General features: G+C 37.9%; 1 protein-coding gene across 2 annotated transcripts in view; it reads left to right on the forward strand.

Annotated features, from left to right (window-relative positions):
* USP7 (ubiquitin specific peptidase 7) overlaps window positions 1-24,442 on the forward strand; it is a 70,853-nt gene that overhangs the window by 36,957 nt on the left and 9,454 nt on the right. For both annotated transcript variants that reach the window (XM_030285236.4, XM_002196927.7), the window contains 20 exons: window positions 557-695; window positions 1,391-1,479; window positions 2,197-2,305; window positions 8,002-8,132; window positions 10,520-10,574; window positions 11,083-11,163; window positions 11,260-11,350; window positions 12,140-12,222; window positions 13,168-13,277; window positions 14,130-14,286; window positions 15,162-15,306; window positions 16,369-16,499; window positions 17,583-17,717; window positions 17,923-18,024; window positions 18,697-18,802; window positions 19,123-19,215; window positions 19,997-20,064; window positions 20,974-21,074; window positions 22,404-22,557; window positions 23,940-24,007. In XM_030285236.4, coding sequence (XP_030141096.1) covers window positions 557-695; window positions 1,391-1,479; window positions 2,197-2,305; window positions 8,002-8,132; window positions 10,520-10,574; window positions 11,083-11,163; window positions 11,260-11,350; window positions 12,140-12,222; window positions 13,168-13,277; window positions 14,130-14,286; window positions 15,162-15,306; window positions 16,369-16,499; window positions 17,583-17,717; window positions 17,923-18,024; window positions 18,697-18,802; window positions 19,123-19,215; window positions 19,997-20,064; window positions 20,974-21,074; window positions 22,404-22,557; window positions 23,940-24,007 — 2,148 coding nt within the window. The remainder of the gene's footprint in view (window positions 1-556; window positions 696-1,390; window positions 1,480-2,196; window positions 2,306-8,001; window positions 8,133-10,519; window positions 10,575-11,082; window positions 11,164-11,259; window positions 11,351-12,139; window positions 12,223-13,167; window positions 13,278-14,129; window positions 14,287-15,161; window positions 15,307-16,368; window positions 16,500-17,582; window positions 17,718-17,922; window positions 18,025-18,696; window positions 18,803-19,122; window positions 19,216-19,996; window positions 20,065-20,973; window positions 21,075-22,403; window positions 22,558-23,939; window positions 24,008-24,442) is intronic.

Here is a 24,442-nt window from a genome sequence, read left to right on the forward strand (position 1 = left end):
GGTGCAGCTGGTGGAGCAGAGCAAGCAGTGCATGAGGCAGCGACAGGGCCTTGGCCGAGCTGTGTCCGGACTGATTGCCTTGCACAAGTACGGGGGTTTGGGACACCAGTGGTCATGAAGTGCTGCTGAGACAATTAGTGTTGGGGAGTTTATCTTGTAGGAGGGAGAGTAGAAGCGTCCCATCCTTTGCTTACCAAAGGCTGAGACCTACTCTGTGGGCACCAAGAGCACTTGGAGCTGGCCGGTCCATGTGCAGTGAGGCAGATCAGAGCTAACTCACCTGGGGGAGCCGTCAGCTTCTTAAACCAACCCGCAAGTCACTGACACACTTTCTTGTCAACGCTGTTGCCAGAAGAAAATCTCCATTCCAGGTTCATCATGTGGCTTCAGAAAGCCCCAGAGGTTCATGCCCTCAATAACAATTAACATCTGATAAGGAAAAAAAGTTGGATGTGTGAAAGTAATGTACCAAAAATGCCTAACAAAAAAATACTATGTAACGACTATAAAAAGCATAGTTTTGAAAGAGTTTAAAATGTTTCCTCTGTATTTGTAGGTCATGGTCCTGTCATGCACAAGCAGTTCTCAAGATAATAAACTACAAGGATGATGAAAAATCATTCAGTCGTCGTATTAGTCACTTGTTCTTTCATAAGGAGAATGACTGGGGCTTTTCTAACTTCATGGCCTGGAGTGTAAGTAATTGGACATGTATTAATCTATTGCTAGGTAGGAGCAGTTTTATACCTGTACTCCTGCATACTAAAATGCAAAGGGGTTTTTTCCCAAAGCTGTTATTTTTTTCTATCTTTGCTGTAGATTTCTTTTCAATTTCTTACTCTATTAATTTGATTTCTGCAGAGTGCTTTTGCTTATGTTGTAATTTAAATATTCCCTCATTATTATTTTCTGCTTGAGTGCCTGTGTTTTGTTATCACTAAGTGATAGTCACTGACATTCTGAAGCAACATAAATTTGCTTGCATTCAACATATTCTTTGTGTATATGTACATGTATATCTAATGCCCTAATAATACTACTAAGCTTTCTCTTGAATTGTGAGAGCTTTTTAAGCATTTGCAAAGGTTTTGCAATATTGTCCAGAAGAAGCAGAACATTTGATTACCGACTCTTACATCATTGAAAACAGAAAAGCTACTGTAAAATCTTCTAAGGCAGGAACAAGTTTCCTGCATTGATTCACTAAAAATAATTAAGATCTAGTAAGCTGAAAAACAACTGCTTTGGTGTTCTTCAGTTTTTCTTCTTCAGTTTGTTACTACTGATAGCTCAGGCTTGGAAATTAGAAAGTGATGTCTAACTGGATGCTTCACTGCAGTCATGTTGCATGTTCCACTTTTCATGTTCCTGTGTCTTTCATGTTTTACAGGAAGTTACTGATCCTGAAAAAGGCTTTATAGAAGAGGACAAAGTCACTTTTGAAGTCTATGTTCAGGCAGATGCTCCACACGGAGTAGCGTAAGTTATTTGATTAAAAACAAAGCGCTATTAAAAATTCTTAATTCTAGTATTATTATGTTGCTTGTGGTCATTCAAGTATTATGTGTTATTACTATTTGTAGCTCCCATTAGACGTTCTCACTTTGTCACTACTAGTTGATGAATTCTCACATGGCAATAATTTCATAGTCACATAGAAATTTTGTATAGCTTAAATTTCTATTTGCATCAGTCACCAAAATGCTGTAGAGCCTCAGCTTCTATGTGAGTTGGTTTGTGATTTAACACCTCTGCAGTTCTGGCCTGAGCATTTGTGGTGTGGGAGCTGATGGGGTTTCAGGTGCAGCCAAGTGGCTTTGCTGTCTAACTCGCCTTGGTTTACAGTTGTTGTCAAACTGCTTCATCTCATTTGTTCTCCTTCATGGCACTTGTAAACAATGGGATTGTACAGAGGTGCAGACTTGCCCTTAAAAGTACAGTTCTGAGCTCCAGGTCACTCTCCAGGACATCATTTTTCTGCCATATAGAATATATTTTAAAGAAAGAAGTAATAAAATCACTAAGCATCTAATTGCAAAGACTTGTTACTGGCAGCAGCAGTGAAGTGGAGTTTATTTGAATGTTCAGTAGCAGTGGAGAATAGATGATACCTACTTGCAGCACTACCTCAGAACAAACACTCTTTATTATTGGAATACAGAACTTCCTTGTTTTTAACCACAAACTATTTTCTAGGTGGGATTCAAAGAAGCACACAGGCTATGTTGGCTTAAAGAACCAGGGAGCAACTTGTTACATGAACAGTTTGTTACAGACTTTATTTTTCACAAATCAGCTACGAAAGGTAAGTAATACATGAAAGGACATGAAATTATAACACTGGTTGTTTTAATTAGCATTTATAATGCTTCAGACCAGACCCGTGTGATGCTTTTGCCTCCTTTATCCTTTCAGAGGAGTTGTGGATTACATGGTGATGCATGTCTTGCTGCAGGCAGAGTACAGGAAGCTCGCTTTTGTAGTTTGTGCAACACAAGCTTTTGTCTTCTGTGGAAGCAGGCAGAGCACCTGGAGAAGACCTGAGCTTAGGGGGTGTTTCTTTGATTGTATTATATGTTAATATTGCTAGGAATTGCTGGGAATAGGGAAAGCAGTTTAATCTTGCAGATGAAAGATGGAAGCAATTTGCCTTTTCTGAAATAGTTAAAATGGGGAATTATGGCTTCTCAGCCCATAAACAATGCATAAAGATACACATTTGCTCCATCTTGAAATTGCTATTATGCAGCAGAATTTTTTTGTTACTATGGTTGCCATTCTGTAGTGATAGAAAGCATTGTACTTTCAGCAATTTTCAATAATAATTTTATATTTACTTTAGTAGTATTTTTTGTTTACTGTAGATGTTAATTTTTTTCTGGAAAGAACTTCTTTAAATACCTTTAAAATAAATATCTAATCTAAAGCCAGGATAAAATACACTAGATAATGTGTAATTTTAGAATGGTGGAGTACCCTTACTGGAATTAAAACTATCTAGTCATCACTTCTGTTTAGTGGCTATTTAGAAGAGGGGATGTACTTGGAGAAGAACACAACTTGGTAGTATTCAGTGTATTGGAGTTTCCTATTGATGCTAATTCATCCTTCTGTGCGTTTCTGCACTTACTGTCTGTCTCTTAGTGAAAATGAACTGTTCTACCTTGGACTTTCTCTTATGTAGGCTAGTTGCAGTTCAGTTAAGCTTTCTTTTCCCTTTTTGATGTACCTGCTTTCTGCTGTTTCTAATTTCCCACTATCTTATTTTTTATATCCCTGTGGCCTGTAAGTGTCCCAGTTGGCATTTCTTTTTTCTCTTTGCAATGCTGTTTACTCTGAAGCACTGCAAAAGAAAAAAAAAAAGACAACGCCTTAAACTCCAATAGAATGTAACTGAGGTGTTCCCAATGCTATGGACAGTAGATAAATATTTGACTTGTTTTACATGATGCACCTATTCCTTTTTTTTGCAGGAGGTATAATTTACTCATTCAGTTTATCACTCATTATAATGCCTGTTTTTTTTTGCACAGCACTCAATGTTTGTGCATTTTATTCTTTTGGACAACTCACTTTGCTCTTGAGAGAAAAAAAGTGGTTTTGTAATAGCTTCATCTAATGCAGTTGAGTAGTTTGTTCAAGACTGTCTTGTAGTCACTAAACCAGTATGTAAGATGAAGTAGTGAAGAAGAAATACTTTTTGTAATACAGATTGGTTTCAACTGAACTAATTTTACCAGGCATTCCCCTGCACTTCTTCTCCAGCCCCAAAATAAAAGCAACTTTTAGCATCTCTTAATATCTGGCTAGTCACCATGTGAGAAAAGTTCATTTACTAGAGTTGGTAGCTGCAGCTTCCTTTATTCCCAATTGTTCCAGGACATCAGCTGGAATGCTCAATTCCTTGCTCATTCCTCAGGCTTTCAGAGTCCCTCCAAACAGAGCAGATGACAGTGGCAGTTTTAGACAGCTTTAGCACTTAGCTTCCATTGGTACAGATCAGGAATAATCAGTTGTTGCTTTGTCTGAAAAAAGTATTCTTTACATTTTTGTTTTCATTTTGACCAAACTTGTTCCTCTTAAACCGAAGTAAAATAAAACACAACGTGCAGTATCCTTGGTTTGCTTTTCACCATTTCCATAATTTCAGTGAATCCCCCCTCCTTGGAAGAAAAAATTATTTCTGTTGCTGTTACTTAGAGCTTTGTTCACAGAGAAGCTGCTGTCAGGAGCAGAGCTGGGGAAGCAATGAACAATAGCAAAGGCAGGCACGTACCTATGGCAAGTCAGGCCCTGGGGAAGCGTGGGTGAGGATTGATGGAGAGGTCCTTTCTTCTCTGCTCTGCTTCCACATAGCACATGGGAGGCTCTGGGTGTTGGAAATGAGACCTCCCTTTTAAGCAACAAGAGGTGGCTTCAGTGGTAGGGAATAAAGAAAGGAACTTTCATATCAGAGCATATTGATATTTGTTGTTTGGGACTGATAACTATGTGCTTAACCACAGTCCAGTGGGCAAGGGGCAGTGGTGACTTCCCAGAGGGGTCCAGCTCTGAGCCTGGGCTCTGTTACCTGAGTTGTCCCTTTAGTGCCTCCAGTGCTTGTGCTGCATTCAGTCCCTTTTGGAGCTGTTTGCTGCTTCCCTTGTAAAAGTCCCTACAACTCATGAGAACATTACAGAATGTTTATATAAATACATTAAAATAGTAAATGCTGGTCTATTTCTCCCTGATCTGGCTCTTCTCAAGTTATCCAATGTATTGTACCTAACCTTGGTATTCCATGCACAGCATTTATTTTGTTTCTTTAAGTAATTCTTGTTTTTAAGCAACATGTTCAAAGTTACCTGTAGCATTCTATTATTATATAAATATCTAAAATTTTTCTCATATCTCTCAATATGCCTATACATGTCCCTATCCCTCTTTAGTATTCATTTCCTGAGGGAACATCTCAGGTGTTAAATAATAGACCTTGCTTTTTTACATGGATCAGAATGCCTCACTCCTTTATCATGAGGTCAAGCTTTCAGAATCTGGGAGGGTAAGGCAAAAAAATTAAAGGTTTGAAGAAGATAATATTTAAAAAGTGGTAGAGTGGAGAAACACTTAAACTTAGAGAAAGCTCCAATATTACCTAAATACAGAAACAGAATGAAGAGCCAAGAAAGGCTGTGTTAAATGTCTGCTTTGTCATAACAGAGGTAGAATTTCCAAAGAAATAAAACTGGTGGTTTTATTCAATGACAGCTGGAATGTAGTAATTATAAGTAAATTGTAAATTATTATTTAAGTATTACTTGAGAGATATAGGAAGGGAATTAATTGTCCAGATGGTATATGAGAAAAACACTTTAAAAAATGGGAACTAAAGGCAAAAGATTTGATTTTGATTAATTATCAAGGTATTCTGAATTCTATTTTATGCATTTTTGAAGGAAGAGTCAATCACAAGATTGATTTTTAGCCTGCTGTAGGTTTAGCATTTTAGTATTTTTTTAATATATCAGCATTGTAAAGAAATGACTATATCTGTGTTTTTTCTTGACTTGGTTTTCATGCCTTGTTTCTATTTATTTAAATATAGCAAGTATCTATATATATTTTTTTAAAAAAACCTTTATAAAATGCTCAAAAAAGTTAATAGGGGCTGATGATAGAGTTTTGGAAGATTTGAGACCTGATCATTCAACTACTTCTGTTTCTACCTGAAGCTAGTGACACCCACTCTTAAAAAGGCTCATAAACCAGGTACAGGAATAGGTTAAAACTGACTCTTCTTTGCTGACTTGTTCTGGTGTGGATATTTTAAAGAAAGAAATAACTTTTGCTTGTGAAATTAAAGGTCTAACTAATATATAGTCATATTTGAGGTTTGCCCAGATCAATCTGGCTAACTGGGATTCTGCATTTGGATGATAAAAATTAAGCAGATGGAAATTATTTACTTCATTATCTTATTTGAATTGTTCTGAAATTGAATGGTCTGATTTTAGGAAGTAAATTTTGGTAATCAGGGTGGTACAGCTTTACATTAGGATGTATGGAGAGGTGGTGGGATCTCCATTCCTGGAGATGCTCAGAACTTAAATGGATCTGATCCTGAGCAGCTGGACCTGTAGGCAGAAACAGATCAGAACCTACAGAGTTCTATTCCAGACTGCATCACTAGAAACTCTTGAAGACACATTAAAAAAGTTGAAAGTTTATTGAGTTTCAGCAGTTAAAATCTGTTGGCAGTGATAAAATTTAAGATGCAGTTTTCTTCCATTTATAAAATTTATAAAAGCAGTTTAAGCAAATCTCAAAATGAAGCAAAAAGAAAACTTTTTTTTTTTGTTGTCACTAGGTTGAGGTTGGGCTATTGTTCTTAAAATTACCCTGGCAAAGACTTCTGTTAACTGTCCTTCAGAAGGAAGTTGATAAATTTCAGTGAGTTTTTATTAATGCTTCCTTTTAATATGTGTAAGCATTACTGACGGAGTACCTTGCAACTGAGGAGAAATAAAATTTGGAAGTTACTTGTGTTCAGGATTCTGTTTTAGGTCATCTCGTATTAACTGGTAACTTCTGAAAATTAAAAATCTTGAAGGTACAGTCATGTGAATTATCATTAGTTTACAATTGCATAATTAAGCATTGTTTTTCTGTCAGAAGGGATTTGCTTTCTTAATGAAATTGGTTCTCTTATCTCATCTTACTGTAGCTATTCTGATGATATTCTTTATTCTTTGAAGTATTTCTGTTGCTGTGCTTTTGGAAAAGGTAGTTGATCCTCAGAACTGGAGTAGAAAACTGTCCTGTCAACATTTTAGGCACTTCTTTTGTTGTTTTTCTTTCTTATTTTGTCTCTTGCCAAATGCAGGTATTGTTTTTGTCAGTGTTGCCTTACCGTGGTGCGTGCCCCACGTGGCTGCCAGCCCTGTGTGCTGAGCTGTCCTGCAGCAGTGCCTGGCTTTGCCCAGCGTCCCCAGCTGCCTGCAGGCAGTGCCCCCTTGCTGTGTGGGGGGAGCTGGAGTCCAGGCTAAGGCAGATGTGCTGCACACCTCAGGAATTCTGGCTAATGCACACACTGAGGGAGAGGCACTGAGTTCACCCAGTTCAGCACTTCACTCACTGAAGTGGATCATTCCCTGTTGTTTCATAGGCAAAAATTCAGATGGCAATTTCTTTGTTTTTAGCAGGGTATTTTCTCATATGCTACTTCATATTGGAGTCTTTTTTAGTTTCATTTGTTGCCTAATCTCCTTTCAGGGCTGTCTGTTCCTTTTTATATTTATGCTTCTCAAATGAACATCTCCCTTTTGTTTGCTCTTCCTTTCCCCTAGATGCATTGATGTACACTTTTTAAAAAGTAAATCTCATCTCAGTGACTACTGAACTCTCCTAATCCCTGTTTGGTCTATTTGTGTAATTTCTTTGTTCCCAATCCTTCCCAGATCAGTATGATCAGTGAATTGAATTGTTAAGCTGTTTATTTGCTGGACAGCAATGACGTTAAGTAGGAATGAATGAATCAGGGACTCTCAGAGCTTCCTCTGCCTTCTTTCTCCATGTGGGCTATTTCTGGTTTTGTTCACTTGTTGCCCTTTATAGTTTCATGTGGTTGCTTTTTCACAAAACCAGTTATTTTCAAGTCTGTAGTATTGACTGCTGTATCTGGTCCTACTGTGATGATTGCACAGGCATACCAGACATGAGAAGGTATTTGAAGGTGTTAAATGCTTTCGTGCATTTACTCTTCTAGGCTGGAATAAGGGAACTATTTAGATAAAATAACCATGAATGGAATCTGTTGTTCACATTTTCCTAACCACTGTGCTCTAAGGAGAGTTGCTCCAGACAATTAATGTTTTTACACTACAGTGCAATATTTTTTTCAGACTTTTTAAAAGTGTTGATTAAATTGAGGTCTATGAAGGAAGTCACTGAAGAGGAAAGAATGCATTAAACAGGATGAGCAATAAACTTTTCTGATACTAATTGAACTAAATGCTTTTTCAGGCTGTTTACATGATGCCCACAGAAGGAGATGATTCATCCAAAAGTGTTCCTTTAGCATTGCAAAGAGTGTTTTATGAGCTGCAACATAGTGACAAGCCAGTTGGAACTAAAAAGTTAACAAAATCATTTGGGTAAGTTTCAGAAACTTGGGCTGTTTATTGGACTAAGCCTTCATAAAGCTTTTCTTTAAAAATACTCTATTTTAATAAAGTGACTTTTAGAGAGGTGCAGAGAAGTGTTAATGTATCATGGTGTTAACTTTCTGTAGTCTACTTGCATAGGGTTTTATTTGTAGCCAGTACTAAAGGCAGCTGATCCAAAAGTCAGATTTTTTGGGAAGAGGAATGGTACAGAAACAGACCTATTAAAACCGGGGTTTTCATTTACCTGAACATTGTGTGATGCATTTGACTAAAGTAAAATTCAGAACAAAATAGTCTTGAAACATTGCAGTTCATGTGTTGTTAATGTCTTTAAAAAACAGAATCTGTTTTAGATTTTGTGCAACAGCAGTAATTTGCATGTCCATGTTGTTGACCATTGATGGCTACTGTAACACTTTCCTACAACATACTGAAGACACAAGTTAGGACAGAAAGATTAACATTAGTATAACCTTTACAAGTCTTCTCTTTGCCTATCTTGTAAGTGAGGAGTAGGATTTTAATAAAATCCATTCTAAAATACTTTATTTTGTATTACTTTGTCTCACTGTATTTACAGGCTAGTCTTGTACCAATACTGGAAAGCCGTGTTTTATTTCAAAACACATTAGGAACACATCTGTTTCAAAACACGTTTTGTATCATCTATTTCATGCAGTTGTCCTCGTGTTCATCCTGCATCTGCTGCTACAGCCTGTAATCGTGCTCTGTCCTAAAACCTTTGCAACCTTGACTCTTCCCCTTTAGGGGAATCTTAAAAGGAAATCAGCAGCCTCAGTGTTGTCTGTTTATCTGGCCATACTCTCTACCTACTAGCACACTGTATATTTGGTGTGTCAGTGCTCCTGCTGTCCTGTTACAGGACAGGACTTGGTGATAGGGTAAATATTTAATCTCAAGTTAAGATCCTAATTGTGTCATTTTCAGTAGCTTGAAGAGACTTTTCCCAAGGGAATTCCCAAGGGAATTTTGTATCCAACAGCCGGGTTTTAAAAATGTGTTCATGCCTGCTTCTGTTCTTGGAAAAGAATTTTAGAATGTGTTTGAAGGTCTAGGTTTTCCCTTTCCTTCATCATTGAATCAAAGAGGGGTTTTTGACCTTGTGAGCCTTAGGTGCTCGGGTACTACTGGGGTATTCCTTTTTACTGAGTGTAAAAAGGAATACCCTAGTAATACCGAGTGAATTTCTAGGTTTAACTACTTTAAGTAGAATATGATGCTATGTCTGAAGGAGCCCTTCTTTATCCTAATTTTAGTGTGTGACCTTTTTCTTTGGTTTGTCCTATGAGCTAGTTAGTGTTTAAAGCCTAGAGAGTCAGGGCATTATTTTCTATTCTTAATTATCTGACAGGTCACTCGATTCAGCTTGTTTAAATGTGGACCCCACACAGGTGTTGGCACACTTTGGAGATTAGTGTGACAGTGGGGGTGAGTCACTGAGAAGAGAGTGGGAGGGAGGATAAAGTCAGCACTGCTCCTGATCACCCTGCTGCTGGTTCCAGGGCCAGGGTGGAACATCAAACTGAAGCTGAAGCCTACAGTCAACAGAGTTTATAAAACTGGGAGTGGTGACTGCTGCAGAAAAAGTTGTCAGAGACTTAGAACTTAAAAAGCTTTCTTGAGTTGAAGTTACAGTTCTCACCAGTGTATTTAATGCTGGAACTAGAAACACTTAATGCTTCTTGTTTTATTGAAGGCAGGAGTGCTGAGCACCCTTGTTGCAGTGTGCCATGCTGGCTGTGAGGCATTTAGATCCTGCTGCCCTCACCCCTGCTTTCACACCGGGTGTTTGTACAGTTCAGAAAGCTGAATACCTCCTTGGAGTAGCTGCATGCCCAGGATTAACTGTTTAGATGAGCACAAAGGAGCCAGTCTTTCATATAAATCCATTTGCTTCCTTTCCTGTGCTGAAATAATCCCTGAACACCACTTGACTGCACCTGAAGGGCCCTCAGAAGAGAGGCAGCTGGAAACCTGCTGTGGAAACTGATGGCATTGAATTGCTCCTAAGCCTTTATTTAAGAGTTTTTTTGCCATGAACTGAGACTGGGTTGTAGGCTGGAAGAGCAACAGTCTGGCTGTGGCCTCCTCAGCTGGCTCGGGGTGCCTTTGCTGTCCTTGCCCCAGTCCCACACAGGAGAAATGGGGTGGGCACAGAACAGCTCCCAAAATCTCTCACAAATTCACCGCCCCTTCTTCCTACACAGCTAGAGAACCTGTGCATCAGCCAGTCTCAAACCTCAGTCTGTACAGCTTGTTGTGTATTACATTCTTGATCTGCAAAGAAATCAAAAAATGTCTTCTGAGCTGGTTTTTTCCTAATTAGTAATTTTTTATCTATTTGCCTTACAAAGGTGGGAAACTTTGGACAGCTTCATGCAACATGATGTCCAGGAATTATGTCGAGTGGTATGTTTATACTATTTATTGCTGGTCTGTGATGTATAAATTTCTCTTGATATTGTGTGTGTATAATAGTTTAGGAACTATTAGAGTAGTAGTGGTCCTGATGAATTTAAATTAGGTCTCAAAGGCAGAGTTTTTGCCTTGGTTTCTCTTAAAGAATGGGATTTCTTGTGGCCTTTTGTGGGTGAGGATTTTGTAAAGTGTAGGGAAGCTTGAAAGTTGCTGGAACATGTGCTAGTGGTACTTTTATAGCCATGGAGAGAAATGCAGTTTTGAAGATGAAATGCATTGTTATAACTGTGGTGGTTTCTAGACTCAAAGGAATGGAGTAGCCCTCAGTTTAGGGGAACAAGGAGGGTTTAAAGGACTAGAAAGGAGATGGCAGTACAAATACACGTTTCATTTTTGTCCAAGTGTCTTAGCATCTAATCAGTTAAGTAGTCGTGTGTGTGTGATGAATAAACTTAAAAACTACAAGTTTATCTTGTGTAAAAACTGACTTTTCTTTCAGCTGCTTGATAATGTGGAAAATAAAATGAAAGGCACATGTGTAGAAGGCACTATTCCTAAGTTGTTCAGAGGGAAGATGGTGGTATGTATTTTATACTTTTCTCAAAAATAATTTAAATTTGCTCTCGTTTTACTGTTATAAAATTGAACTTCTGTGTTGTTTTGGTTTTCTTCCCAGTCTTATATCCAATGCAAGCACGTAGACTACCGATCTGAACGAATAGAAGATTATTATGACATCCAGCTAAGTATAAAGGGAAAGAAAAATAGTAAGTGATACATTGTGATATGCACCCATCCAGTACTTCAGTATCTTGGACAACTTTAGTGCCTCTTGTTTTCAAATGGATTTGTTGGTGCAGAGTGATTTGAAATATGTGTTTAGGACACCTTATTGAAAACATTTTCAATGCAGGGAATGTTTTTGCCTGCATTACATTTCTTTTTTTTTTTTCCTTATTCCACTTCCTTTCCCTGTTACTTCCTCCCTAATTCTCTCACTGGTATCTTTTCATAAAACTCTAAGAACTTTAGGAGTTTTCTGGTGTCATAAAACTGTGCCATGGTGATCACAGTGGTATTGTCACTGTAGTTATAATTTAAATATAAAGATGAACTTGGATGAATTAGAGTCTTATTTAGATCTGGCCATAGTAATAAGAAAAAAAAAAAAAAGAATGAACTACTCAGTACAGCATAACAGTGGTCCCTTGTCATCTCTTTACTGAGCACCTGGGGTATGAGGCATGGAAAGGATGTGTAAGAGTCCAGCAAACAGAGGAGTCTGGCTGGATGTGTAACAGTTGTGAAGTGAGGAGTTGTGGCAGACAGCTATAACTGTGTGATTGTAAAATCTACTGGTATTGTTAGCTATGCCTCTGCAATATGGTGCATTTCTTGATGTTAAACAATATAAAACTATGCTTAAAGTAAGGACAGAAATGTTCAAACACAAACTCACCTGTCCAGATATTTCATTTGATTAATGTATTATAGGCTAGAGTAAACCTACATTTTTTTCCTTCTTCTGTACAATTCCCCAATATTTTTTCATTCAGTTTTTGAGTCCTTCATTGACTACGTTGCAGTGGAGCAGTTGGATGGTGATAACAAGTATGATGCAGGAGAACATGGCTTGCAGGTATTATTTTTTTAAATCTGGTTTAAAATACTATTTCTTTATCTTTGATAAAATAACAGTGTTCAAAAGCCATTCTAGATTTTTATCAAAATATTTTGATGATGGTTCTTCTTAGACAAACCTTTAATATACCACCTCTTATTTGGTGTTAGGTTTCTTAAAATGGAGCTCAGATTTTACAGCATTTTAATTTCTAGTGAGTTTTATAGGTCCAAGTCTTCCAGTTGCTAGAATGGTTTGCTTTTCCACTGATCTCAAGGCTGAGAAGTTATTCCTCTACAAGTAGTCTGTTTTTCCATGTGCCAAGTAAAAAAGCAGCATAGCTCTAAAAGTAACTTTGGACAGCTTATGTTTGTATTCCCAGCAAGAACACCAAGTGAACCCATGGAAATTAAACATTTATGCGTGTGCACATGTTTCTGAGCTCTTCAGTTGCACTTTGCTGCACCCACTGGAGTAAGCTGAAGTCCTTTATAAATAATGTTTTACTAAAGCTGATTTCTGCAGCTTTGACATACCAGGTTTTGTCAGTAATGTTCTACATATTCTTTAGCAGTTCTTTGGAAGGTATAGCACAGTAGCCAGATCCATGTTGGCAGGATGCAGTGAACGTGAAATTCTAAATTAGGCAAAAATGATCTTTTGTCTCCATATTCTCCCAATTTTATTTATGCAGGTAACTTGCTTTTAATGCACTGAGGTGTCCACATATCCTTGCATGATATTGCATTTAATTTAATTGAGTTTTTGTGTTACTGGTGTAGCTCATGTGAAGTTGGTGCAGCATTAGGATACTCAAATTGCACCCAAATTTTGAAACATTCTGGTGCACATTGTTGTCAAGTCTATAAAAGTCTATGTGAAGAGTGTCTAAAACAAACAAGTATTTTGAGTTGCTAAAAATCTTGCAATTTCAACCCTCTTTATTTCCTTTAAAATGTCTAGGAGGCAGAGAAAGGGGTGAAGTTCCTAACACTGCCACCAGTATTACACCTACAGCTCATGAGGTTTATGTATGATCCTCAGACTGACCAAAACATCAAGATAAATGATAGGTAAGTGGGTTGGTTTGGTATGTGGGTTGGTTTTTTTTGTAGAATTTAGACCTGTGAATGTATTTTAGTAAAAAATAGCTTCCCAAAATCCTGATTTTGACTAAGCTCTGAGAGGCAGGCATGAGCAGTCACACACAGTGGAGATCCCCTAAAGGTGCACTGGTTGAATGTTGAAATTCAGAATGACAGATTGAATGTTTGGGAATCCATAGTGATTGTTTTGACCATGAACAGGTGCCTGTGTCTTTTAATGGCCTGTGTAGCATTCTTTGTGCAGTGTGTGGCTAGGCTGCCCCCAGAGTAAGCAGGATGAGTAAGGAGTTACCTGCTTGCCCTCCATCTGTTTCCATGAATGGAGGGAGAGCCATTTGCCCACTCACTGTAAGCAGAGGCTGATAATTTCTCAAGGAGATACATGGTTGGTTGTAAACTAAATGTTTATTGCAATTATCTCATTCTCACCAAGGTGAGATATTTCAGAGTAATGCTCCAGTCCAGTGGTACCTGTGCTAGGGAAGCTGCATTTGTCTGCTAGAAAATAACAGATTTTAAAGCTTTTGCCTTGATGCAGTTAATCCAAACCAGCCCTAATTCAGTTGAAGTGCTCTTGCCCTTGTTACTGAAGGCATGCTTTCCTGAGCTGCTTGAAAAGTTTATTTTTATTCCATATTTAAACAGTATAAATTCTGCCACTGTGTGCAGCATGTTCTGGATAGAAGTGGCATTGTAACAGTAACATGTTCAAGTTTTATCCTTTGCTTTAGGAGTACACATAATGTTCCATAATAGTGCCTAATAATGTGTGTTTATCTTAACTACAAATAAAATTGTCTTCATTCTTTTTGAAACTAGGTTTGAATTTCCTGAACAGTTGCCATTAGATGAATTTTTGCAAAAAACAGATCCTAAAGATCCTGCAAATTACATTCTCCATGCAGTTCTAGTACACAGTGGAGATAACCATGGTGGACATTATGTTGTTTACTTAAATCCAAAGGGCGATGGCAAAGTGAGTATTAAAAGCATCTAAAAGTATTTGTCCGTTGTAAATGCATGCTCGCAGTTTTTATAATGGGCAAATGTTCAGAATTTTCTTCCCCTGAAAGAAGAATGCATACACACTTGGCTTTTAACAAAAGACTTTTAAACTGAGGAAATCCCTTCCCTTGTGTGTATATGTGTTGAAGTTCTGCAATCAGATTTTATCCAGCATTTTTTTTCAGGCTGACTTTGCTGAAGCAAATATGAGTTATTTCTAGTGTTTCTGTGACTCAGAAGTTCAGCATGTTTGTGTATGTCCCACTGTTCCAGGTTTAGGTGACTTGATTGGATCGGACATTTATAGGTCAGGTGCCTCTTCCCTTGAGTTGACTGGTTTTGTGTGTAAATGATTGTTCACAGTAAGAGTAGAAGTCAGATTTTACTGTGTATTGTTGCTATTTGTAATTTATTCTTAATTGGCTTTATTGGTTTAATTTAAAATTCTATGTATATTGCTTTAAATGTATAAAGAATTACTAGATGTCTTGTGCATCACTGCTTTTTATTTCATTTTACAACAGATGCAGTCAATTTTCTGTTTCCTACAGAAATACTAGATATTTGAAGTCTTAACAGAAGCTTATTGGAATAATTACTGTGCTTTTGGTAATCACTGTAAAATGTTCAGTGAAGGTTTGGTATTTATGGACTTCCTTATGCTGAGCACAAGTAGCAGGTAGCACAAATTATACTGAACTAGATTTCCTTTTAAAAGTCATGCCGCTTGAAGATAATTTTAGTAACTTCAAAGAGCTGAAAGACATGCCAGAAATAGGATTAATTTATCATTCAGGAACATGTTTTTACGTGTAAAATCACCTTTCTGTAAAACTTCCTCGCTAGTGGTGTAAATTCGATGACGACGTTGTGTCGAGGTGCACCAAGGAGGAGGCGATCGAGCACAACTACGGCGGGCACGACGACGACCTGTCCGTGCGGCACTGCACCAACGCCTACATGCTGGTCTACATCAGGGAGTCCAAGCTCAGTACGTGTCCCCCCGTGCTCAAAGGGCACTGAGAGCCAGGCATCAGGGCTGCCTTACCTCTGAACTCTTGGCTGTGGTCCTGCACAGCAGGACTGCCTTATTTACACTCAACGTAGAGATCCCGTGGGATCGACCAGCTGTTCTCTCACTTTTAGAGAGTATGTGCTGCTCTGGGTCAGCTTTGAGCTCAGTAAGGCACATGCAAAGTGCTTCAACCTTGGCTGGCTTTTAGGATGGTGTCATGGTTTGACACTGGCACAATGCTAGTGCCTTTATGAAAATGTAATGAGAATAGAGCAAAGCAGGACTTTTTCTGCTAGCAAACTTTTAGGTGTTTGCAGGCTTTTTTCTTTTTTTCTTTTTAGGTTGAGGGGTGGGGGAGAACAAAGACATTTTAGATGTTTTTTTTACTTTTTTGTTTGCAGGAGCTGGCCCAGCTCGGTTCTAGACTTTTTATTTTTTGGCTTACTTTTGCAGGCTGTATGGCTTCTTTTCTTCTACCCAGCTCATTGCTGGGCAGGGGCAGTTTGTACTTTCTGATGACTGGAACTAAAGAGAGCGAGTTCTCTTGGGAATTTTGCTTTTAATCCTTCTGTGTTCTCAGAGCCGTGTTTACTTTTAATTAGTTATTTTAAGTGTTAATATCTAAACTTGACTTCTGACTGGATTGACTTTTTCCTTCTGAGAAAATTTTTTTCCTGTGTCAAACTACGACAGATGGAAAACCCAGTGAACTGACTTGAGTAGTGGAATTAAATCACATTGATCGTAAACGTGTAGATACATATATGCTTTAAAAAGAGAGTGGTGGCAAATATTTTTTTAATTCTGAACTGAATATTTCATTCAAAAGTCTATGATACATATTTCATGGGAGTGGTGCATTTTGGCTTGTCGTAGAAGTGCTTCTTTTGCCAAAGCATGATGATATCAAACCAGGTTTTTAAGTGAAAGATGAAGAAAGTTTTTTCTTTACTTCAAATCAGAAGGAAGTCAAGTGTGTTTGAAAAAGAACTTGTTTGATGTAGATCTTGAAATAACTTCATAAAATCTGCTTTATAGGTGAAGTTCTGCAGCCTGTCACTGACCATGATATTCCTCAACAACTTGTAGAAAGGCTACAAGAAGAGAAAAGGATAGAAGCTCAGAAGAGGAAGGAGAGGCAGGAAGCTCACCTCTATATGCAAGTGCAGGTCAGCTTTTGAAACAGATCAAGTCACAACTACTTCACCATGAAAATTTAGAATATTGAGCCACCCTGGAGCCAAACCTTGATTTTCCTCCTTTTTTTTTTTTTTTTTTTTTAATTTTTCTTCTGAAGTAGCTTTTGAAGAGAAATTATACTATTAGTGCTTTTAAGTGTATTTACATATGCAACGAATCGTAATAAAACACACAGTACTGTATGTTATAAACATTTCTGTTTTCTTTAGAATATACTGTGCTTGTGAATAAAAATAGTAAGTTCAGGTGAAAAGGAAAAGGAGCAGGTTATTTCAAATGGTTGCCCTGCCACTGCACTTTTATCTCCTTCAGGAATTATTTTCTAAAATTAGAATGTATCTAGCCATAGGCTGCAGGTCTGGACTATTGCCAAAAGGAGCTCATCAAGTAGAAGCAGAAGGAGAGAGTGCTTATATTTGCAATTACCTTTTTGGAAAAGCCAGATGGACTAGATTGTTATGAATTGCCCTAAGGAACCCTGTTTATGGCTCTTTCCAGAGCCCATCTGGCACAGGGAAGTAGAACCCATTTTCCATGTGCCTCCATGTTTCCTTGCCTGTTCTCTCTGGCACTGACAAGCAGAGATACTGGTGAAGTCCAGCTTGTTCTGCCCTGCATTTGCAGAGTTTGCAGTGGGACACTGGCAGCATTGCACTATTTGTGCTTCTGGTAACGAAGTGTGTAGGGGAGCTGTGGGAAATACAGGGAGGGGCCTCCTTGCATTGCACCAGTCACAGAATTATGTAGCCTTTTTATTTTTTCCAAGTGCCAGGATTGTTAGAGCATGTTCTAAGACTCAGGATCTAAGAACAACTGGTTTTTAATTGCTCAGGATTTGTAAGAATTAATGTATTTTAATTACTTGCACTGATGAGATTATCAATCATGATTTTTAAATTTTATTGTAATCTGTATTCTTGCAAATTTGCTTCGTGAATACATGAATAGTGTTAGCATTGTGCCAGAGGGCCAGTGAGGTTGCACAGTAAAGCATCCTGAGAAGGTATTACGTAGGCTGATTTGAAAAGTAACCTTTAAATATAATTTTTCAGATAGTGGCAGAGGATCAGTTCTGTGGTCACCAAGGCAATGATATGTATGATGAAGAAAAAGTGAAATACACTGTTTTCAAAGTATTAAAAAACTCCACCCTTACAGAATTTGTTCAAAACCTCTCTCAAACAATGGTGAGTTTTCTGTAGCTGAATACCTGCATGTATTTATTGTGTTACATTATAGTTGTTTTATCGTCCTTACCTTCTCCTCATCTTGACAGCGATCATAATTTAGACCTTTTAACACAGAAGATCTGTTTGAGTTTAATGAAAATATCTTAACCTATTTTTCCCTTGTTTTGATTTAGTTTCCTGTCCCCATTTTTATTTATTTTAGGGATTTCCCCAGGATCAAATCAGATTATGGCCAATGCAAGCTAGAAGTAATGGAACAAAAAGACCTGCAATGTTAGATAATGAAGCAGATGGCAATAAAACGGTAAGTAGTCACTGAGAGATGATATTAGTTCTGTACCTCTCCTGTGATTCTTAGTTCTCTTGAAGAATATCAAACTTTGAGGCATAAGATTTTTCAGGCTTTTACTTTAAAATTAATTTCATTGTGTCTGGGAAAGTTTGGTACTTGGGAAAACTTGGTGTTTAGTGGATTAATTGGGATAGGAGGCAGGAGTGTGGTTGGTGCATGATTTTTCTGCTGTGGGAAAAAGGTGTAATCATGATTTCTTATGTTAGATTAAAACAAAACTGTCCCTTTGACAAAAGGGGAAAACCCTCTGTATTTAAGGAATTCTGTTGTGTAAAATGTGTCTAAATACTACAGAAAACAATGATCGGTTTCATTGTCCTTTTAATCTAAATTAATGTCCATGTCATTATAAAGATAGCTGTAGGTAACCTTTTGAAAGATAAAGTGGGTTCATTTTAAGTAAACATACTGTTACTGCTTCATCAAAGCTTTTGGTTGTTTCATATATATATTTGTTTGTCTTAATAAATTCCATAAACTTCCTTTAACACAACTTTTTAAAAAACCTCTCCCATTTATTGTACAATGTCATAAAGTTCTTGTATCTGATTAAAATGCAGATACCAAGTTATATTAGGGTCTTCAGAGACTTTTTTTTTCCTTCTCTCACATCTTTCTATATAGATGATTGAGCTCAGTGACAATGAGAATCCATGGACAATATTTTTGGAAACAGTAGATCCAGAGATGGCTGCTACTGGAGCAACATTACCCAAATTTGATAAAGATCGTAAGCATATGGGCTAAACATTTCTAAAATACAAAATGCTTTCATTTTGGGTGTATCTCCAAAACTGCTGTGCACTCCTTTGTTCAACTATGTATGTATCCATCAAACTACTACAGTGCTGAAATTAGATTTTCCTTCATTTCTCTTGAAGTGGAAGGCATGCTTTGAATGTTTTTAGACTCACTGAATAAATTGCTCTCTATATTTTAAGGGCACCAAATTAATAAAGACATATTTGTTACTGTGTAAATAAAAATGGGTGATTTCCTTCACCCTCCCTAAGCCTTACTAATAATTAAATCTTGGTTTTTACTTTGTAGATGATGTAATGTTGTTTCTGAAGATGTATGATCCGAAAACTCGGAGTTTGAATTATTGTGGACATATCTACACCCCTATATCCTGTAAAATACGTGAGTTCTGAATTTCAATTTCATTGTGATCATTTAAGTTTTTAAAGTAGATTGCATATACTTTAATAATTCCATCACTGAAACCAAAGGTAAACTACAGAAACAAATTCTTATTTCACCCAGCACCTGAGAGTTTTCTTCCCCATGTGGTGTCAGCGACATTTTCTGCAGGTCTGAGCCTCAAAACCCCACAGGTGGTCGGTTCATTGTTGCTGTACTCACCAGGTGTTACAGCTGTTTCAGACCTGTTGTGAAGCTTTGGGATTTGATACTTCCCTCCCAATAGCTTTTCATGTAACTCTTCTAGAACCTTTCACCATGGCAGCCTGAGCAGCTGCTCAGCCTGAATTATGTGTGAGCCTTGATTTTCATATAGGGTCCATTTAAGGAATTCAGCAAATACCCACTGAGTATTTTAGTTTTTCATTTTTAATGTCTCATTTTGTTAATTTATACATATTTTTAGATTTTGTATTTTAGCTGTTTTTAATTTTTTTAAAGATATTAAACCTTTTTTCTGGGGAAGAAGCAGTGTTATTTAATCTCTTGGATTTTCAATGAACTTGCAGATATTTTTGTTGTTCAAGTGAAGTTGAAAAAAACCATAAATGTGTGTCTGGTTGAATGTCAACAAGGGAAACTTAAGTGTGGAAGGCTGTTTCTTAGGCATTGTAGAACCATATACCCAGGGTAAAGAAAGGGATTCTCTCCTTTCTCTCTTGGTTGGTCTCTCTAGCAATTAGTGCTACACATTTCACATTGCTTCTTTTTTCTCCAACAGGTGACTTGCTTCCAGTTATGTGTGAGAGAGCAGGATTTCCACAAGAAACTAACCTTATCCTCTATGAGGTTTGGATTGATAGATTTTTTTGTAACTTTTTTGTCTTTTGCATGCTGTAAAGGAAAAAAAGACGAATTCATTTAAAAAGTTGCTCATAACAATTGTAATTTATAAATTATCAGCACTGTAATCTGTAACTTTAAAGTCTACAGTGCTGCAAAAGAGTAGCAGCAGAGAGTTAATTTCAAAACAGATTTTATATTATACAGATAAAAGTGTAAATCTTTAAAACCAAAAAAACTATCTCCCTGAGGTTCTATATGAGCAGCTTTGTTGTGGTGAACCTGGGTCAGAGAAGCTAATGCTGCTGACATTACTGGCCATTGTGTTTCCAGTGCCCACCTTAGTGAAGTTGAGAAAACATTTCATCTTTTCCTTCCTTCCCCATGCCAAAGTCAGTAAACAAAATCCTTAGTCTGCTGTGATGTTTCTGCATAAATACACAAGCAGTGAATCTTCATAACTGCTGCATTTATTGAGTCCTGATGATGCAGATCTGGCCAAGGCGAAGTGCTTGCCAGAGTAAGAAGAAGGAATTGTGTTTTTGTTGCAATTTCTGGTAGCAGTCCTGCTGCTCTCTCTGGTGGTTCCAGGGCAGCACACACACTGCCATCCTAAAAAGCAGAACTGTACTCTTTGCTCTGGGCAGGCCAGGGTTACAGTGCCATTCCAGTTTGTTTACACAGGTGCTTTTATCCCTGGGTCAGCCCAGAGATCAGCAAGTATAAGTATGTAATATGCATACATATATTTAATAATACATACATTAGATTTGTATAGATACATAGCTATCCATTTGTTTCAGTTGAAAGAATGTATAGGTTACCTTATTTGATTTCTTCACTATTGGTGACTTATTTGTGACCTTTATGTTTGTCTTTTATTCTGTGATCAATAATTTTTGTTCTTTACTGCAGGAAGTTAAACCCAATTTAACAGAAAGGATTCAAGACTATGATGTATCTCTTGATAAAGCTCTTGATGAACTCATGGATGGTGACATCATAGTGTTTCAAAAGTAGGTATTTTAAAGGGGCATCTTATTGTAATTATATCACCTGGTTCACTTTGAAAGCTGAGCTTCCTTTTAGCTTTCTTACCAAGAGCTAAGTATTACATTCCAATAGTAGATGTGTTCTCTGCAGTTCACGTTTGTTTATTCCAAGGGGAAATGTGTAAATATCAGTGGTATTTTAGTATCGTGTGCCACATTATTTAAGGAAAAGGTGTCCTTCTAATTTAGAAACCCAATAATCTAAAATAGCTCATAATATTACCAGAGTGTGTTCAGCACTGCATCTGATTTGTTCAGCTTTGTACTGGAGCCACTGTAACGCAGACACCGAAGAGCCTTCCAGCATTTCAGATACCATGGCCACTGGACAAGGCTCTTGGAGCTCTTTCAGCCCAGATCCACACTGAACTGCTTTCCCTTTTTGCCTCTCCCTTGTGCTCACAATCAGGTCCTTACTGGTCTGCAGTGATGAGATGCTCCTAGTTTGCCTGAGCACGAGCCACTCGTAGGTGTATTGGTGCTTCAGCTGGAGATTTGGCAAAAGGGGAGCTCCTGCATCTTGTATCCAATAAAGGGATCTTTCATAAGCTTGGCAGGGCTATAAATCAGCATTTCTATGCTCTCACTCCTGATGGTCACACCCAACTGTGTTGCTCTGTTTCTCTCCATGGGCTGACAGTGGGTGGAAGCCAGCTAGTCTATCTTCAGCACTCTTACCCCAGATTATGTGAGATGAATGTATTTCTCATGTCATGCCTTGGAACTCGCATTCCCAGTTGACCCAGTTGGTGTTATGCACCCTTGGCTGGCTGCTGACTCCTGGGTAAGTGCACAGCTTGTACCCTGGTGCTATTTCTCTGCAGAGAAGTTGGGGTACCAGTCAGGAGTGACCCCAACCAGCCCCTGTGCCCACTGTTCTGCCTCTCTGTGCCAAGGAACGCTGTCCATCCATCCTCTGTGCAGAGCGATTGATACAGGGGTTCATGGAAAGCCGTGCAGCGTTAGTGCAGACACACAGGGATGTGCCAGGGTGGGAGGGAGGGACAGTTCCTGCTGCAGTGGTGCTGCAGTGGTGCTGTGAAGCCACAGGAGCCCAGCAGGGCCGGGCTGCCAGGGGAGCAGCAGAGCAGGTACAGACACGCCGGGCTCTGGGTCACTGCTGACTGCACCGGTCCTACTGTGTACCAGTGGTGGCTCTTGCAAAAGGTTTCTAAACTTCATCTCTGTATCTCTCCACTGTTGCTGACTTACTGTAGAACATGTTTTTAAAGCCCCAACTGCCTGTGTAACAATGTGGTGTATAATGGTGTCATCATTTGTTTGCTTTTGTAGGGATGACCCAGAAAATGATAACAGTGAGCTGCCGACAGCTAAGGAATACTTCCGAGACCTCTATCACCGTGTGGATGTCATTTTCTGTGATAAAACCATCCCCAATGACCCAGGCTTTGTTGTTACTTTATCCAATAGGATGAATTACTTTCAGGCATGTGTCCCGTTTCTCTTTTGTTTCATTGTTTGGAAAGTAACTTTTGCACTAGTTCACAAATGCATTATACATACTTTTAGAAAAGTTCTTACACCGTCCATATACATTTTTTGCATTGTGTACATTTCATTTTCAATGAAAAATTTAAGGAAGCCACTAAGGCTTTTGAGAAAAAAATACTATAAACCCCACAGTTTTATTAATAATGAGTTATTTGATAATTGGGTTCTTTCTTGGTAGACCATTCTGCTCTGTCAGGGAAATTATATTCTCATTAAATTATGCATTTGCTTTCAAAGTGATATGTAAAACTTGCTCAACTTATTTGGCCATTAAAAGGAAAACACCTTGGGAATCTAGTGATTACCTATTTTGTGCCTGTAATATCAACAACAATATTTATTTTGTAGACCAGGCTGTATTACTGTCTTTACACGGTGAAGTTTAATGCACAATGACACTAACAGATCAAACCTGTTGTGTTGATAATGGGTTGGGGTGTTTAGATGAGGAAAACTGGACATGGAAACATAAGAAAAAAAAATGAAGTTGGTCTGATCTGTTAAGAGTCTGAGTAGACTTGACTCCCTGCAGTTCTCCTGCAATTGCTTTTGTCAATGTCAAAAAAAAATTACTTAAAACCACAGTTTTATTTTCTGTCCCCAAAGGCAGAACCTTTGAGCATCTACATACATAGGAAAAGTCAGGGATGATTTTTGCTATACTGTTCTCATCATTTGTTTTTAGGCCAATTGTTTCTTCTTACTTTTTTTTCACTTGAAGTGTAAGGTCTGTATGGTTTGAGGTTTTTTGGTAAGGCAAAACCAAAATGCCCCTGCCTTTTGTGAGGCAGTGATGTAAAGTGAACTCATGGGAATAATGTGGCGTTATTACTCACCAAGCTAACTAACTTGGAGTGTATTAAAGGAGTGGGGATCTTCGGAGTAAGTCTTACTATTTCCCTTATACTATAACTTTAAAAAAAAAAAAAACCACCAAAACAAAACAAACAAACAAAAAAAACTAACCAAACAAAAAAAACACCAAAAAACCACAAAACAACAGCAAAAAGCAACCAAACAAAAACAAGCAAATAAGAAGGGAGCAATTCCTGTGGCTTTAGTGGCCTTTTGACAACAGTAACATATGTAATAAAACAGTTTCCTCTTTTTTTTTTTTTCTTAGAATATCTTATTCTGTGTCAAGTGTTCAGAAGCTAACAATACTAGCTTATTTATCCTTGGGGAGGTAGGCATAGTGGGTTCTCTCAGAATTCCAGTAGCATAATGTTCCTGTCATGGAATGAATGACTGTATGATTGTAGAGCAATGTCATAACTGTGTGAAACAATTCAGAACTTACCAAAAATTTATTTTCAGGTTGCAAAGACAGTTGCTCAGAGACTTAACACGGATCCAATGCTATTACAATTTTTCAAGTCCCAAGGGTAAGACAAATTCCTTAGTATTCTGTGTCTAAGCTGTTCCTCAAAAATTAGCCTTTTCCAGGTCATTAACTAATTCTCTACCAGTAAGATGTTACCTTTCTGGCAAGCACAGCAGGTTGCTTTGACAGTTGGAGTCTTGCAATGTCTGTCTCTAGAGCCTCAAAGAATTACATGTTTTAGAAGAGTTCTAGTAAATGTCATTTTAAAAATCATTAATTACTTCAAAGCCTGATGCTGTGGGATCAATTGCTAAGCTAATGCAAGTGCTGTTTCAGTGAATGCAGATTTCTAGACTGGAGGAGAGCAGAAACAAGCGCACACAAAAACAATATTCTTGCTGATTTAAAGTTTAAATGCAGGAGGTACTTCACTGAATTCTCCCCTCCCTCAAAGTCTGCAAATGAGGTTTTATGAAGATGACTACAATCTAACAAG

The sequence above is a fragment of the Taeniopygia guttata genome, chromosome 14 (genome assembly GCF_048771995.1).
Source record: "Taeniopygia guttata chromosome 14, bTaeGut7.mat, whole genome shotgun sequence".
Lineage (NCBI taxonomy): Eukaryota > Metazoa > Chordata > Aves > Passeriformes > Estrildidae > Taeniopygia > Taeniopygia guttata.